Source organism: Mytilus californianus, unplaced genomic scaffold (assembly GCF_021869535.1).
Source record: "Mytilus californianus isolate M0D057914Y unplaced genomic scaffold, xbMytCali1.0.p SCAF_2, whole genome shotgun sequence".
NCBI classification, from domain to species: domain Eukaryota; kingdom Metazoa; phylum Mollusca; class Bivalvia; order Mytilida; family Mytilidae; genus Mytilus; species Mytilus californianus.
In genome coordinates, this window is record NW_026262668.1 from 109,113,655 (window position 1) to 109,132,679 (window position 19,025).

The 19,025-nt window shown below is 32.7% G+C and overlaps 1 protein-coding gene across 1 annotated transcript in view; it reads left to right on the forward strand.

Moving 5' to 3' along the window:
- The window catches only part of LOC127730734 (histone-lysine N-methyltransferase EHMT2-like), a 61,827-nt gene that overhangs the window by 22,528 nt on the left and 20,274 nt on the right, over positions 1–19,025 (forward strand). The window contains exons 4-14 of the mRNA XM_052239262.1: positions 3,589–3,645; positions 4,141–4,667; positions 7,056–7,187; positions 7,759–7,902; positions 8,454–8,644; positions 9,121–9,242; positions 9,678–9,744; positions 10,963–11,045; positions 12,036–12,142; positions 14,446–14,568; positions 15,826–15,927. Coding sequence (XP_052095222.1) covers positions 3,589–3,645; positions 4,141–4,667; positions 7,056–7,187; positions 7,759–7,902; positions 8,454–8,644; positions 9,121–9,242; positions 9,678–9,744; positions 10,963–11,045; positions 12,036–12,142; positions 14,446–14,568; positions 15,826–15,927 — 1,655 coding nt within the window. The remainder of the gene's footprint in view (positions 1–3,588; positions 3,646–4,140; positions 4,668–7,055; positions 7,188–7,758; positions 7,903–8,453; positions 8,645–9,120; positions 9,243–9,677; positions 9,745–10,962; positions 11,046–12,035; positions 12,143–14,445; positions 14,569–15,825; positions 15,928–19,025) is intronic.

Below are 19,025 nucleotides of genomic sequence, written 5' to 3' on the forward strand. Positions count from 1 at the left end.
GGCGGCGTCAACAATATATTAGTTTGTGATTAGGTCTAGTTCATTGTGAACCACTAGTGGTAGGTCAATGATATTTGGTATGCAGTTGTATTAGCATTGGCACATCTCATTACTATGGAGATTATTTGGCCCCGCCCCCTCAGTCATGGTCTATTGACTTTGAAACTTTTGCTTAGTTTACATGTATTAGTTTGTGATTAGATCAGTTTAAGATGAACTGCTAATGTTAAGTCAATGATATTTGGTATGCAAATGTATTGGCATTTGCAAGTATCGTTTCCATGGAGATTATATAGCCCAACCCCTGATCATGGTTCATTGACTTTGAAACTTTTACATAGTTTACAATTTAATGTTTGTGTTTAGGTTTGTTTAAAGGGAACGACTTATAATAAGTCAATGGTATTTGGTATGCAGTTGTATTAGCATTGGCACATCTCATTCCATGGAGATTGTTTAGCCATGTACCTTCAGTCATGGTTCATCGACTTTGAATATTTGCATAACTTACATGTTAAAGTATTGCTATTTTAATTTCAACATTTGCATTATCAAAATTACAAAAAGGCGAGACATATCTCTGTGATAACAGTTTATTTATTGGAGAAACATCATAACAAGGCAATGTTGACTCTAGCAGTTGTATATTTATTATCTCACCAAAAGATAATTAACAACATAAAAAAATATCCTAAATAGGTTGATTAATCAACTATTGGTTGCTTAACATATTTTGACCCAAAATAAGTGTCACTGTAGGGCTCATGCTAGCAATCGACTGGGGCGAAGAAGTTGCTTTCCAGTCCGTCACTTTGCTTTGCCTGACCGTCAAAAGCGATAACTTGTCGCCCTGGTGTTCACAACACTCGCTTTCAGAAGCTTTTGCCATCTGCAATTTTCAATTTTTACTTAGTCAATGAAACAGCAATTTTTGTTGAGCCTGCGACTTTTGTTGCAGAAAGCTCGACATAGGGATTGTGATGCGGCAGCGGCGTAAACTAACTTCTTAAAAGCTTAATATTTCAGAAGGTAGAAGACTTAGATTCTTCATACTTTGTATATAGATGCCTTATGATATGAAGTTTCCGTCTGTCATATGCCCATTGTCCTTGACCTCATTTTCATGGTTCAGTGACTACTTGAAAAAAAGTTCAGATTTTTTGTTATGTTAATTTCTCTCTTATTATGAGTAACAGGATAACTATATTTGGTATGTGCGTACCTTGCAAGGTCCTCATGCCTGTCAGACAGTTTTCACTTGACCTCGACCTCATTTCATGGATCAGTGAGCAAGGTTGAGTTTTCATGGTCAAGTCCATATCTCTGATACTATAAGCAATAGGTGTACTATATTTGGTGTATGTAATGATTGTAAGGTGTACATGTCCAACTGGCAGGTGTCATCTGACCTTGACCTCATTATCATGGTTCAGTGGTCATAGTTTAGTTTTTGTGTTTTGGTCTGTTTTTCTTATACTGTATGCAAAAGGTCAACTATATTTGGTGTATGGAAATATTTTACGATGTACATGTCAATCTTACAGGTTTTATTTGACCTTGACCTCATCTTCACAGTTCATTGCTCAATGTTAAGTTTTTGTGTTTTGGTCTGTTTTTCTAATACTGTATGCAGTAGGTCAACTTTATTTGTTGTATGGAAATATTTTATGATGTACATGTCAGTCTGGTACGTTTTATTTGACCTTGACCTCATTTTCATGGTTGATTGGTCAAAGTTCAGTTTTCCTGGTTAACTTTGTTTCTTATATACTTTAAGCAATTGGTCAACTATATTTGATGCATGGAATGAATTTAAGGTGTGCATGTATGCCTGGCAGGGTTCATCTGACCTTGACTTCATTTTCATGGTACATTGGTCAGTATAGAATTTCCATGGTTTGGTCTGTTTCTTTTATACTATAAGCAAAAGGTCATCTATATTCTGTGTATGGATTGATTGTATTAAAGGTGTACATGTATTTCCGGCTTTGTTTATCTGACCTTGACCTCATTTTTTTGGATCATAAAGGTTAATGTGATGTTTGTAGTAAAACTTTATATGTAGGACTATCAACATAAAATCAATGGTCAGTATAGTAGGCGAGACATTTCAGCGTGTGCACTCTTGTTCATGGATAAGTAAAGAAATTCAAAGACATAAACGATTTATTTCTTTAGAAAAGAGGAGAAAGTATTGACATTACAGATTGATTGTATGTTACTTCATACAGACAACTTTTTAAACACTTCCTGTACTTGTTACTCGAGAGCGTACATCAAAACATTCTGATTTTCGGCAAAATAAATTTGTTACTTCACAAGAACGTGTTGAAAATTGCTTTTAGTTAATGTTAGATCCATTTATTGCATTAAGAACGTCATATTCCTTTCCAAATAGCTTGTCAAACATGGTTTATTTAGTAAATTTTCTTCATCCGCCATTGAAATAATTGTGCGAACTACAGATCGGAGGCGGGATTGATCGGAACCAGACCAGATATGATCGAAATCCACATTCTTACAATAACTAGGGATGCACGAATGGCATTGCTGACAGAATTATGATCCCAAAAGGGAAAATTACACATTCCACACGCATTAACAGACATTTGGTTAGATCTCCTTGCTTAATGAATATATTTCCATTTATAAGCATTGTTTCATTTGATGGATTAAAGTTGCTTAACATTGTTAAATTTGTATATCTTTTAAATGAGAAACAATGAATTTCATAAACATGATCAACTGAATAGTTTTTTGATTAAATTTTAATTGATATATTATGCGTTCTTTTCCTTTTTGATACAAAAAAAGTTCTTTTTAGTACTAGATATTTAGTTGGTGGTTTCTGACAAGAGGACATATAAAATTGTGCAACTAGAAATAATAAACTGAAACAACTGTTACTTTAATTGTATACTTCGGTATAAATTAAACAATATAGAAAATAGATAAATAGGATACATATGGCCCTTTATATTCTAGTAAAAATCTAAAAACATTGTAGTGCCGTGAGCGAGAGAACAAGCACTTCTCTTTCAAATCTCACCACTTCTCCCTATTAGTTTCAAAAAGAGAAGTCACTTCTCCCTATGATTCTAAAGTAGTGTGAGCCCTGCACTGAATAAAAATTTATGGAAATTATATTTTGGAAATCTTTCACTAGATGTTAAGCAAACAACAACAATTTTCATCATCATCAGCATCATCTTTTACTCACGAATTTTTGCTTGCAGTTCATTAAATTTTTTATTAGAGCATAACAGATTAAACATACATATGCACAGTATATTTGAAACTACATAAAACCCTGAGATTTTTTTTGATAGGGAAGTTATGAGTTCAAATAAAGAAGAAAAGGGTTTACCATAAAGTTTCCAGCAATGAACAGCAACTAACATTTTGTTAAACCTTTAAAAATCCAGTCAATAAGGGCAATGCTCTTTTTAGGGATTATATTTTTGTTCAACACGAGAATTATGGCAATGTTCAACTAGACTGATATAATTGTCCTGACAAAACCATAATATGAGACCCCCATCCATTTCAAGTTCTTGATTATGTAGAATACCTTTATTTTTCTTTCAGATGAAGATGATCATATAGAATGTAATAGCACAAAGTTAGATCCAAATTGCACAACAGGTATGGTTGGGTTATTGTTCAGAATATTTCCTTTGATAAATAAATATTCATACTGCTTTACAACACTTAGGTCAAAATGGCATGGAAGTTACAGATTTGAACCCAAGTTGGCAGATTAAATGTTTGAATTGTAGATGATTTTTTTGTCTTCGTTGTGACAAATGTGGATGGAGACATGACATAAGTAATATGTTTAAGTAATCCATACTCTCAGAAATGTAGAATTTGATAAAATTCAGTATACATTGACATCAAAGCAGTTGTGTATGTTTTAACCATTTTGATTTAAAGATTTGCATTTTTGTAACCTATACCAATTACCAGAGTAGTCCAATTGTTAAATTCCATTCACTTAGATACCTATATTTTTAGTGAATAGCTCTGAATTATTTGAGTTAATGTACTATGGACTCACCAGAATGAACTAGGACTGGCCAAGTAAGAACCCTCGAACCCTGACATCATATGAATTCTTTGGAACTTTATTTATTACAGGTAAAAAGAAACGGATAGAAGATCCCAGGATTTCACCATCAGCAGTTACAAAATCCACGTCAATGCCAACACCAACTAGTATGAGATCAATACTGCCTAAATCTATTAAGCCTCTTGTTGCATTCCCTCAATCACAAGGCAGTACACCAGTTTTATTGACAGTGTCTAATCCAAACACACCACAAACATTAGGAAATCAACAACAGGTCATTTTATTATCGCCAAACATTTCACAGCCATTGGTAACTGTGTCTCAACCGCTCATTGCATCTACATTTCCACTAATTTCCAATCCTATGAACTCTGTAGGACTACCTCCATTGGATCCACAGCCAGGTCCAGATAATTTTGCCTCTTCAGCTTCTGACCAGGCACCAGTTTTACATAAGGTTATTCCACAGGATATGGAAGGTGTAAATGATACTGAGGCATCAAAAGATTCCCTGTCAGTTTCAAGCGAAACCAGCTATCCTGTTACACCACCCAAAACTCCTGACGACCAACTGAGTGAAGATTCTTCAATGTCTGTAAGTAACAAGAAACTAACTGAAAATTTTCATTCCTGAAATGCAGAAATTATTGCCATATTTTTCTTCTTGCTAAAAATTCTATTGTATAGGCTTGCTTTTAAAAATTTTAAGCATTATTTGAATGCAACATGTCACATAAATCTGGCACTCTAATCTGTTAATTACACAATATGATGAAAAATTTACAAGCATTGATTTCAGACTTAATGGTAGTTTGAGAACTTTCATTTAAATATATATGTTTTTCTTTTTGTTTAATTTACAAATGGGGGAATCTTCATGTTCAGTGAAATGCATAACACAGGACATGATAAATGCACAAAATTTCCCATGTCTCACCAGTGGTGCTTGAGATGGAATATTAGGGAAGCAACAAAGAAAAAGCTACCCAGCAATTATTTTAAAATCAGAAAATTTCGAAAAGCTGGCTACTTCAGTCTATTTTTTAGACCATGAATGTCATTTTTGTATTCGTCCATTGATAATTATACGACCGCAAAAAATTGTTTGGGATCTAATGATGGTATGATGTCGTCGTCCGAAGACACATTGGATTCCGGACAATAACTTTAGTTTAAGTGAATGGATCGCTATGAAATTTTTTAAGAAGGTTCAATACCACAAAAGGAAGGTTGGGATTGATGTTGGGGATGATAGTTTCAACTGTTTAGGAATTAGGGGCCCAAAACAAGCATTTTTCTAGTTTCAGGATAATAACTTGTGTGTAAGTGTATGGATCTCTCTGACATTGTACCACAAGGTTCCATATAACAAAGGAAAGGCTGGGGTTGAGTTTGGGGTTAATTGCCCCAAACATGTAGGAATTAGGGGCCAAAAACAAGCATTTCTATAGTTTCCAGTCAATAACTTGTGTGTAAGTGTATGGATCTCTCTGAAATTGTACTACAAGGTTCCATACTTCAAAGGAAAGGCTGGGATTGAGTTTTGGGGTTATTGCTCCAAGGGGTGTTTCAAAAAAGGGGGGGATTTTTTTCCAAATTTTTTTAAGGGATTTTTTTCCAAATTTTTAAAATTCGAATTTTTGAAAAGTTTCAAGAAGAAATCTTCAATTGCACAGTATTGCGCAATGGATTTATAAGATCTTTGACCACATTTATTTTGTGTCAGAAACCTATATTATGTCAAAAATTTGATCACAATCCAAATTCAGACAGTATCAAGCTTGAATATTGTGTCCAAATTTGCCCCAACTGTTAAGGGTTCGACCTCTGCGGTCGTATCAGGCTAAGCTCAGTGTAGCATTTTATTTGTTAATGGCAAAATGTCATTGTATACAGGTACCAAATTTCCCTGAATGACTAGATGTATTATTAGTTATATTGTTAGCTACTGACCCCTACAGATTCATGGAGGGTCAGTAGAGAACCATATCAAGAATTTATCACACATGGGACTTTTCCTGCCAAGTTTTTTTATAAAAATAAACAATAAATACATAAACATTAATAGATGACGTCACCTTTAATAGTAGATGTGACGTCATGATACCCCTATGAAATCTATGGATCCATAGGGGATCACCACGTGATGGTGTTTAACCAATAACAATGTTACTAATTTACCCGAGGTGCGATAAAGATACAAAATTTATTTTAAAAACATAAAAAAGATATGTCATTTATGCTTGCCAACACAAAATATTGAATCACATATACCTGTCTCAAATTAAGCTAAAGTGATTATAAAAAATTGAATTTCTAGCAACAACAGCAGCCGGCTGGAATTCCTACTTTTATGGGTGTATGTTATAAGGAAGTAAGTTGATGCACATGATTGTTGTACATGATACCTCTGTTGTACAGACTGTTGTATATTGCTGTGGGTTATGTAGTTCAGGAAAATTGTGATTGAGCATGATTGATCCAATATATTGATACCAAGTATATTATTTATTTGTTTCATGATTGAATTGAATTTAAAATGTAAAAAGTGTAATATTTTTTAATTTGTTTTCTATACTTCTGCATGGAATTAAGTATACTAAGAGCATCATATATTGGTGTTTTTGATAGTTTGCTTTTTTGCCAATACATATTTTATCATGTAATGAATTGCTGAAAATAAAAATAAAAAGACAGCCATTTCTAATAGTTGTGAACCTAGAAAAGGTTGAATGTTGTCTATATTTAGTCTATTGAGTAACTATCAATATTTGTTTTTGAGTCCACTTTACAGTTTATTGTTTTTCAGATCAGTCTAAAACTCTAGATATTGAAACGAAAAATTGTAACAAATAACGCATAATAATTGTGATAATTGTAAGTGACCAAGTTTTTAATTAAAAATTCACATTGATTATGCTTAAGTTATATTTCAGATTATAAAATCAGAGAACAAGCACTGTATGTGTTATATTTATTGTAGGCTCCTCCTGGACCAACCCCTCCAGACAAAGATGTAATACCTTTATGTTGTTGTAAAATAAATGGTGCTAGTTTCAAAAAGCTTGGTTCAACTGTCACATATTGTCAAGCTCTAGATTCAATGGATGGCAAGGTATGAACATATAATTGGTCATGAAAGACAAGTTTAAACATTTTTTTTTAATTTTTCAAAAGATTTATACATATATAAGGAAAATATATAGAAAATATTTGATTAATTTTGAAAATGTCTTATTTTGTTTTCCTGTTTAACAGTTTGTAAATGTAATATTGAAAAAAATGGACTGATGTCTTATCCATTGTTTCAGTTCTTAAGTAGATTCCCCCTATTAAAGCCCATGCAACAAAGATAAGTAAGCCCTATAGTTTTCACTTTGTTTATTTGTCTGTAAGTCAACAAATATTTTGTGAATAACTTATAGCCTATAATATTCTTTGATATGAAATGAAATTTTACAATTTAACCATGTAGAAATGTGCATATCTTGTTTCAACAAATTTTGAATTACTGTTATTTTAAAGGAAAAGTATTGTAAGGTAGAACTCTCTGATCTACTATTGTGTTTGAATTAAAACAAAATGTTTCGTAAAATATAGATGTCAATTTCAATACTTTGAACAATAACTCTATCCAAATATTTGTTGAGATATATGTCTTTACAGCATTTCTTCCTTTGTTTCAGGTTATGGGTTGTTGTAATAAAGTGACAAACTACCAGTTAATACGACCTGGTGTCAAAATTCCTTTCATGGCAATATGTGAAGCTCATAGAAAAAGACTGAGGTTACATGCTTGTTGTCCTGGCTGTGGTCATTTCTGTACACAGGTAAGAGTTTTTGTTTGAAAGCAAATGTATAAAGAGAGGACATTTACATTACTCCATCAAGTGAAGCAGGTTTTTAACTACCATGAAATCTTAAGTTCTGAATTTGTTTTTTTTTTTTAAACATATTTGGCCATAGAAAAACATGGACTAAGAAAGGTGTAAGTGAGTTATATCTTCAAAATCATGATGCATTGTAAATCTCCCCAATCCACCAACTGGATTTTATTGAAATGTTTTAAAATAATCTTTTTATCAAAAGTTTTTGCTGGGTTACCTATTGAAAAACACGCAGTTGGCCAAATTTGGATACTTGCATCTTATCTTTTTTTTTCTTTTTTCTTTTTTCTTTTTTAACTTCATCTAACCTATTATTTTATTTTTATAAAAAATTATAAAAATTCTTCTAAACCTAATTGCATTGTTCACTGATTCAATTAATCTGGGGTTTCTAGTACCACATATATGACCTTGTCAGTTTTTTTATTTAATTCCACCATTATTTAACTCAGACTTTCACAGTAAGAAATAAGAGATTCCTGTTCTTTTTACAGGGGAAGTTTTACCAATGTAGAAAAGAAGGTGCCCAGTCTGTACATTATTTTCATCATCAGTGCCAGGTGGTACGGAATGGTAAATATTTCTGTCCTCACTGTGGCGAAGAATCTCATCAGGTTGAAGCCAGCCTTGAGCTTGAAGAGCCTAGAGTTGTGTCCATGGTTGAAGATAAACCGGCAAAAGCATCGTAAGTATATTGGTTGTTATAAGAAATGAAGTTTTTTAAATGGTGCAGAGATTTAATTTATACAGTTCTGTTGTACTGTGAAAGTACTTTTATTCGTGGGGTACCAATTTTCATGGTTTTTCATGGATGGCTAGTAAGGAATGATTTGATATTCGGTCTTTAAGTTTATAATGATGTACTGTACAATTGATTTTCATATATGCTGGGCAATCAATTCCTGTTTGACAATACTATGAAATGTTATGTTATCCACTGAGCATAGAATTTTTGTTGCAAATGCCAAATTAGGGTTTTGACCTAATTTCATAACTCCTGGAACACAGTATTTGATAGTGAGAGTGGGCATGGTGTCCTATGGACATATTTTTTGTTGCTATTTTATGGTCTGCTGTAAAAGCTAAGTGTTCTTCAATTCATTGTAGATTTTTTTTCAGTACTGTTTTACAGGTTTTAAAGACTTGTTTTATGTTTAACAGAAGCAGAGAACGAGCCAGAATGGGTTTAGGATCAAAGTTTGCTGCCGCATCAGATAAGGATGATGAGGAATCGGCGACAGCCAGTTTCAAATTGTCTGGGTCAGATAAACTTATATCCACTGGTGAGTTAAAATGTCTTATTATACCCCTGTTTTACCACTGTCCATCCCTCCGTCTGTCCCTCCGTCCCATGAATATTTTTTGTCACAGCTTTCTCAGGAACTACATCATAAGGATTTCTGAAATTTGGTTTCAGGGTTTATATAAGTCAGCTATACCGTGTGATGCGTTTTCAGATTCATCACTCAACAATTTCCTGTTTACCGAAATATTTGGGCGGGGTATCATCAGTGAGCAGTAGCTCGCAGTTTCACTTGTATTTTGGACGGCTACAGTTATATCTAATAATTATAGTACTTGATTTAGGCCTGATGAAGATAGATACAGTTTTAAATTAGTGGTCATTAGAAGTAACTTAATTCAGACTTAATGTGCATCTGCAAAAACGTGTATATAATGCATTAATGTTGTCTTATGTTCATATTTTTATTTTGTAGGTGGTATTTCAATGGGACCAGAAAAAACTTTATTGGAAAGAGTGCTTAAAAGTATGATGCAAGAAAGGTAATTATGTATTCTTAAAAAGTATGAATGAAGTAAAATGTAGGTAAAATGTGTGTGATTGTTTGCCAATACTAGAGAGTGAACCACTAACTTATTTTGGAATTTATCTTCAAGGATATTGTATGATTGCCAATGAGACAACTACATACAAAAAATCAAAGGGGGACAAGGATGTGACCAACATTAGGTCACTGTGCATAACTCTAAAATGAGCAAAACCCTAACTCTTTTGTTAGCTATAAAAGGTCAGTGGGTGTCTAAAATGTGAAACAATTCAAAATAAAAATAAAAAGTCTATATTCATGTTTATTAATGTCACAGCTAAGTCAGATATCCTTATGAATAAATAATACTGAATATTCATGTTTTTTTACATTATCAAGGATAATACTACAAAGATAATACTACAAATTCAAATTTGTAGATCTTAGGATTATGTTTCAATTCTACTAATATTGTTAACTGTATATATTGAGTGCTGCTCAGAGTTCAGTAATGATATTTTCTATGATTGTTGGCCCCAACTTGAAGTTGTTTTACAAACAAGGTTGAAATCTTTTGGTCAATGGTCCAGTTCAAAAACTTGATTAAATGTTGTAGGCTCTACTATATACAAAACTTGAGACATTTGGTATGATTGCCAATGAGACAACTACATACAAAAAATCAAAGGGGGACAAGGATGTGACCAACATTAGGTCACTGTGCATAACTCTAAAATGAGCAAAACCCTAACTCTTTTGTTAGCTATAAAAGGTCATTGGGTGTTAGAATTTGAAACAATTCAAAATAAAAATAAAAAGTCTATATTCATGTTTATTAATGTCACAGCTAAGTCAGATATCCTTATGAATAAATAATACTGAATATTCATGTTTTTTTTTACATTTCAATTGAGCATCAGTTACAAGTATCTTAAGACTTGTGTGTGATGCATTTATTATGAACTGAAGATGCAAGTTTCTAAAATCTCCTGTCTGAACTGGACTTTTTCTAGGAAAAGTTGCTATCTCAAAAAATACTGGACCTTTTCTAAAGTAATTTGTACCTGTGTAAATAGGACATGTAGAATGATTACTGTATTTGACTGAGACTGAGGTACTCAAAAGTTCAAATTTTCTTGTTGCAAAACAAAGGAGAATTTTGTTAACTTTTTGTAATTTCAAATTCATGTAAACTTGTTTTGATACAATAACCAAATGACTTTTCTCTTTGCAGACCTAAAAAATATAGAAATATGTCTAAGTATCTGTATAATGCTGCATATGAAGCTGACATAGAAAAAGTAATGTATATGTTGGGTGAGTTTTAATATAATTTCTTATTCAATTTGTAAAAATTAGTCACTGCAATTATAGATGACAGAAGTATGTCAAGTTGGCACCTAATTTATTTGCAGATTTTATAGTTTAAATAAATCTGAAAAAAATCAACAAACTGAACTGACAGTTAATACATAGGTAAGTGGGCCAGTAGCTATTTCCTATAAATTCTGATTACTCACCCTGAAAGTAACTTATGCTGAATTGTGTATGCCATAAGAATGCTTTCTTGTAAAATGTTACAAAACTACAGATATGACAAGTGTAATGAGGTGTGTAGATGTCAGCAGTCAACCATGTTTAATCCTTTCACTGATATCATAGCCGGCCTGACAGAAGCTACTCTGAGACGATGGCTTCCCTGGCTATAATGACACAAGTGGGAGATCTTCATATTAAATATCAATAAAAATTTGTCTGTAGTTATTTATGTCTTTATATTATTCACTTACACCATGGACACAGTTATGTTAATGTTTTGATCATTTTTTCTTCATAAAAAATCAAAATTTGCAAATTTTCGGCATTAGAGAGATGAAATTCTCGAAGTTCGACTTTTTAACCCAATATCTTAATTAATTTTTTAACCCAAAACGGCAAAAGTTTGAAAAATTCAACAAGGTTGTACAAATTCCTTACACTGAACGATGTCCATTCCAAGTGTTTTTGTACATAAAACAGCATTTTATGTCAAAAAAGTATACTAGTCTGGCTTCAATTCTTCCATATTCTTCTAAAAAAATGTTTCCTTATTTCAAATTCTAGTAAAATCCGTAAATTTCATCTGATTTTGACACGTTTTTCAACAAACGGATCTTAACAAGTAGTATTGTATCTGCAGAAAAAAAATGCTTGAAGAAATACATGTCAATGCTAAATAAATTCATATTTCTGTGTAGATTTGCATATTTTCCTTTTACATTAAATGATTGAAAAGGTGTTAAAAAAACACTTTTTGAATATTTTTAGAGGATGGCCAAAATCCAGATGATGTATATGAGGAATATGAAAATCAGACAGGATTACATGCTGCAGCGATATCAGGGAGCTTAATTATACTGCATATACTTGTACAGGTAGAGTAGATAAAATTTTACAGGGTTTGTTCTCGAGGAACAAACTCTAATTTTAGAATAGTCCACCACTTACAAAATGTGTATTTTCTTTTAAAAATGAAAACAACACGTTATGAATTTCATGCATCCGGTGCTTTTCTGGAGAAATCTCATATCCTTTATTTTGTATTAAGGAAATGTTCTTACGTTCTGTAGTAGAGTTTTTCAAATTGTTTGAAGTTTAAAACAATTGAAGGTAAATATTTTAATGACCTTAGGTTATGGTTACTAACTAAAGGGTGTAATTATTACTTTCTTAGGACAATTTTCAGTTCTTGCTCAAATTTGTTTAATCAATCATGGTTAGTGTTTCTTGAATTTAGCACTTTCTTATCCACGATACATTCCACTCCCTTTTGCTTTTGGTCCTATATAAGATCTTTTGGGGGAACAAAACTAAATATAAAGTGACAGACATTCAATAAATATTCAGGAATAAATTGAAAAAGTATGTTCATTAAATAATTTTTTATAAGACCCCAAAAATTAAAAATTTTTTGGTCGTATATTGGTATCACGTTGTCGTCGTCTTGTCATCGTCGTCAGCGTCGTCCGAAGACAGATGGTTTCCGGATAATAACTTTAGTATAAGTAAATAGAAATCAGTAAAATTTTAACACAAGGTTTATAACCACTAAAGGAAGGTTGGGATTGATTTTGGGGGTTATGGTCCCAACTGTTTAGGAATTAGGGGCCAAAAAAGGGGCCCAAATAAGCATTTTTGTAGTTTCCAGACAATAACTTGTGTTAAAGTGTATGAATCTCTGAAATTATACCACAAACTTCCATACAACAAAGGGATGGTTAGGATTGACTTTGGGGGATTATGGCTCAAACCATTTAGTAATTAGGGGCAAAAAAAGGGGAAAAACGAGGGTTTTTCTGGTTAAAGGACAATTGAGACAATTTAAAAGCAGTGTAAGGGAGGTAATCCAATTCAAATTAAAGAACACTGTTTGATTACCTCCCTTACACTGCTTGTAAATTATGTATTAAGCAATGATGATTGTCTTGAGGTGATTAGCTGTCAATTTATTTTCAGCAGTTACTATTAATTAATATTAATTTTAGCCATGACTATGTATGTCATTTTATATTTTAAAACTTTTATGATGTGTTTAAATGGGTAATTTTGGTTGCAAACTGCTTTAGAAATTTGAATTGAGATAGGTGACCATATCTTGAGGGGAAGAATTTTTTTGGGGAATAAGGGAAAGGGGGGAGGTGAAAAAAATTGGAGGGGGAACAATTTTTCTCATTTCAGATTTCAGAAATTAAAAGAAAATTTCTTCAAATATTTTTTTTGGGGGGTTAATATTCAACAGCATAGTGTATTGCACAAAAGCAAAAAACCGGGGTAAAATAAAAAAAATTTTGGTAGGGGGAGAGGGGGTCAATTCGCAACAGCATAGTGTATTGCACAAAAGCAATAAATTGAATATAAATTCAAATCATATAACCAATTTGAAGTTCTTTGACTACAGTTATTCTGTGTCAGAAACCTATTATGTGTCAAAAATTTAGTTACAATCCAAATTCAGACCTGTATCAAGCGTGAATATTGTGTACATTTTGGCCCAACTTTTCAGGGTTGGACATCTGCGGTCGTATCCAGCTGCGCTCAGCAAAGCAATTTAGTTTATATGTTTTCATTTTTAAACCCAGTACTTTGAATGATGGATATATTGGAAATTCCACTGTGTCCAGCCATCTTCTCATTAATAAATCGTCTTTTATGAAATCAGAAATAATTTAAAAGAATTGTGAAACCAGTCCATTGCAATAATGAAAACATCACAATAATTTCTGAATTTACACTATTAGCCCTTAGTTTAATCTCCATTCTTTTAAACCTTTTCAATAAGGTTTTCAATATGGACTTAATCTGTGCTCTATCAACCAATCAAAATTTGTGCTTTAAATACATTGTCACATGGTCATTTTTAGACACACTTAACTTTTTTTCACTAAACTTAATGTATTTTTCAATACTTTTAACACACAGTATATTTTATGCTGTTTACCTTTACTTGGATTGTTAAATGGGTTTAAGAATCAAGAAAAGCATTGAATCATACTGCTTTGGAGGTATATAAGTTATCTAAATGCTATTTACTAAAGACATATTATAAGTAATGACTTCATAGCCCCCACCCCACCACACACACAAAACTGACCTATATGGAATTGTACTTTCATATAAAATGGATTTTATATCACATAAAATGAATAAATCTGATTTCTGCCTTTTTTCTATTGTGTAGGCTGGAGCTTCAATTAATGTTACAGATCAGTTCCTGAAAACTCCATTGATGTATGCAGCTGAAAATAATCATGAATCATTGGTGAAATACTTAATGAAGATTAAAGCAGATGTAAATGCTAGGGTAAGCTTTTTAATAAATATTAGTATCTTCCCCAGCTCATCAAACCTCTGGGTTTGTAATTTGCATATTTTCACCAGGTTGCATATTCCAGCTTCATAAATTTAAAGAAAAAGCTTCTCTGAAACTAATTGGTCAGATGAAACAAAAGTCGTCTTTGAGGTGTTTATTTTTTGTCTGTCTTCTACAAAGTTATAGAGGTGAGACTTGTGCATGTTGTTAAGGTGGCGTCAGTAATTTGTTAAGTTTGTGTCTCAATGGTCGGTCAATGGTATATAGTGTGCAGTTGTATAAGCATTGGCACATCTCATTTCCATGTACATAGGTTTGCTTTCCATAGTTTACTTGTTAAAGTTTCTGATTAGGTTAGTTTAAGGGGAACCTCAAATGGTAAGTTGTTGATATTTGATGTGCAGTTGTATAAGCAAGCATTGACAAATCTCTTTTCTATGGAGGTTATTTGACTCCCCCTTGCTAGTCGTGGTCTATTGACTGAAACTTTTGCATAGTTTACATTGTAGTTAGTATCTGATTAGGTCTGTTTAAGGGTAATCATGGTAAAACAATGATATCTGGTGTACAGTTATATAAGCATTGGCACATCTTATTTCCATGATGATTATTAGGGCCCCGCCTAGTGGCGGGTCGCCCTATAGTGATCAGTTCGTCCGTAACATATTGTGTCCGCTCTATATCTAGAGAACCGTTATGATTTCATACTTTATACTTGACATGTATATTAACCAACACCAGAGGTTGTGTCATAATGTTTGTACAACTTCCTAGGTCAAAGTTCAAGGTCAAAAACTTTGGTTTCAGTTGACAACACAATGTCCTATGGGAAAGATCATGTCTGCTGTATATCTTGAGAACCGTCATGATTTCAAAGTTTATACTTGACATGTATTATAACCAACACCAGAGGGTGTGTCATAATGTATGTACAACTTCCTAGGTCAAAGGTCAAGGTCAAAAACCTTGGATTCAGTTGACAACCCAATGTCCTATGGTACAGATCATGTCCGATCTATATCTTGAGAACCTATATGATTTCAAAGTTTATACTTGACATGTATATTAACCAACACTAGAGGATGTGTCATAATGTATGTACAACTTCCTAGGCCAAATATAACACTTTAACTAAAAAACATATAATAAAATCACTCTCAGCACATAAAGAGACTATGTAATAACTTAAAAAAGTGTGTTTGAAGGGATAGAAAAATGTTTTAATTTTTGCAATGCTTTCCATCTTAGGCAGATGATGGAATGACTGTGTTACATTATGCTGCAAAGGCTGGACACAATAATGTGATAAAAATCCTGCTGGATACAGGTGAAATAGATATTAATATACAGGTAAGTTTCATGATACAACTGTTACTGTAATGGTATTCTCAGGTATGATTTGAACAATACAGAAAAGAATTGAATAAATAGGCTACATATGGCCATATATATTATTGTAAAAACTAAACATTATAACACTTCTCTTTTTAGTCTCACCACTTCTCCCTATCAGTTTTAAAAAGAGAAGTCACTTCTCCCTATAATTGTGAAGAAGTGTGAGCCCTGGTGATGTGAAACCAGTTCATTCTCTGGATATAGTTTTTGGTTAAGATAGTTTACTATGAAATTGTTTTCAGATCAACTTGAAACTTAGTACTCTTATTCGTTATTGTGTGAACTTTTTAAAATATATGCCAAATTACAATTTTAACGTAGATTTCATGTTTCACTGAACAAGGAAAAAGATAGTGCAAATGGGGCATGGAGTCCTGGACACATATTCTTAATATATATAAATTTATATCAAGTGAAAAAGATGTTGTGCACAATAGTATCATAGCTAGGCAGTTGACTTGGGTGAAAATATGCTAATTTAGGAAATAGTTTACAGTGTGCAAGGTCAAAAAACGTTAATACTCTACACAAAAGTTCTTATATGAATACATATAAAAATAAGGAGATGTGGTATGATTGCTTATGAGACAATATCATAAAGATCAAATGACAAAGATGACTCCATATTTGGTTGGCCCCTTGACATTGACGAGTTGTAATGTGTGAACTCTATTCAGATATGTTGGATACCTACTTCCTGTTTGCTGATAGAGTCGAACCTTTTGTCGAAAACTCGGATGAGTCAAAGTAATTTATAGGTCCCGGTAAAATTCCCGTTTGATCAATGCATATTTACCTCTGTTGAGTCGAACTCGGTTGGATCGAATATTCAGACAAGTCGAGTAAACTTTATAGCCCCGTCGATGTAAAGTTAATGTAAATTAAATCTACCCTGATGTCTATAAGTTCGAAAGTTAGAAAGGTGGAGACTTAATGATAGCAATTCAAAATGGATGTATTAAGTATACAACCTTATCATTTTCAAAAGAGATTAAAGCTGTGTAAACATACTTGTTTGTGTAACAGTAAAAATGACATGTTTATGGTGACCAGTAATTATACCCCACGCAATGAGTTGCGGAGGGTATAATGTGTTTAACCTGTCCGTCTGTCCGTCAGTCCGTAAGTCCTATTTCTTGTCATCGCAACTCCTCTCAAACCACACAACAGAATTTCACGAAACCTTTTTAGATAATAAGGACATACTATGTAGTTGTGCATATCGACAGGAAATTACGATTCAATTTTTTTTCCAGGAGTTACGCCCCTTTGAACTTATTTGCCAAATATACTACTGCAACTTTTTGTCATCGCAACTCCTCTCAAACCACACAACAGAATTTCATGAAACCTTTTCAGATAATAAGGACATACTACGTAGATGTGCATATCGACAGGAAATTACGATTCAATTTTTTTTTTCAAGAATTACGCCCCTTTAAACTTATTTGCCCAATATACTACTGCAACCTTTTGTCATCGCAACTCCTCTCAAACCACACAACAGAATTTCATGAAACTGTGTAGATAATAAGGACATACTATGTAGATGTGCCTATCGACAGGAAATTAAGATTCAATTTTTGTTCCAGGAGTTACGCCCCTTTGAACTTATTTGCCCAATATACTACTGCAACCTTTTGTCATCGCAACTCCTCTCAAACCACACAACAGAATTTCATGAAACCTTTTCAGATAATAAGGACATACTACGTAGATGTGCATATCGACAGGAAATTACGATTCAATTTTTTTTTCAAGAGTTACGCCCCTTTAAACTTATTTGCCCAATATACTACTGCAACCTTTTGTCATCGCAACTCCTCTCAAACCACACAACAGAATTTCATGAAACTGTGTAGATAATAAGGACATACTATGTAGATGTGCCTATTGACAGGAAATTATGATTCAATTTTTTTTTCTGATACAATTTTTTTTTCTTACACTTATTTTATTTCTCCAATGACATTTCTTACACTTATTTTATTTCTCCAATGACAATGTGGGGACGTGGGGTATGTGAGCGCGCTCACTAAGGTTCTTTAATTAACACCTTTGTTGATTGTCCAAGCAGAACTTTAGTGTGTTGAACATATTTCACCTGACATAAAAATGAAATGAACTTAAATTACCCAAGCCGAGATTAAATGAATCATTGAAATAGAAATCCATTAATTACAATAAATAAAAGGATTAAGACAATTATGATCGATTCAGTGTTCTCCCCAGAAATTTTGGATAACATCACATTTGGCGTAAAAAAAATAAACTGTTTTTTTTTTTCAATGTCATTTGTCGCGTTGCGGCGATGCTCTATTTCCTTTTTGTTATGTTTATATTGTTTAATTGATAACTGAGAATACAATTAAACTAAAACAGTTGTTTCAGTTTATGTTTTCTATATTAATTTATAGTAACAGAATTATTTTTTTCCTCTTGGGCCAAATAAAAATATATATGTGGTTCCAGTTACATTGTACCCTACCTACCCAACTAAATATCTAGTAAAAAATAAGAACTGGTTTTTGTCGAGCCTGTGACTTTTGTCGCAAAAGCAAGACATAGCGATCCTACATTCCGTCGGCGGCGTCCACAAATATTCACTCTGCTGGTTTAAAGTTTTTCAAATTTTAATAACTTTCTTAAACTATCCTGGATTTCACCAAACTTGGACAGAAGCTTGTTTATGATCATACAATAGTACAGTAGTCTCCAGCAAATCGGATACCCAAAATGTCAGTTAAAAATATCTGATTACCCGGTATATTCAATTAGACGATGAATGTATATTCATTGAATATTCTGCAATAATGAGTAGATATAATCCTGAGATGTTACTAACCCTGACAATTGCTAAATATGTGAAAGGGCTGGAGGATTGATGGAGTGATTTTTATCAGTTACATCATGATGTTTGTGTAAAAAAATTATCAGCTGATTATGTAATGATTAAATTTGTTTGCAGTTTTTAAATCCTTTATTTATTAAAATAAATCAAATGTCCTGAAATATTTATGTGAATTATTATCTACCATCCATAGTTTGTCTTT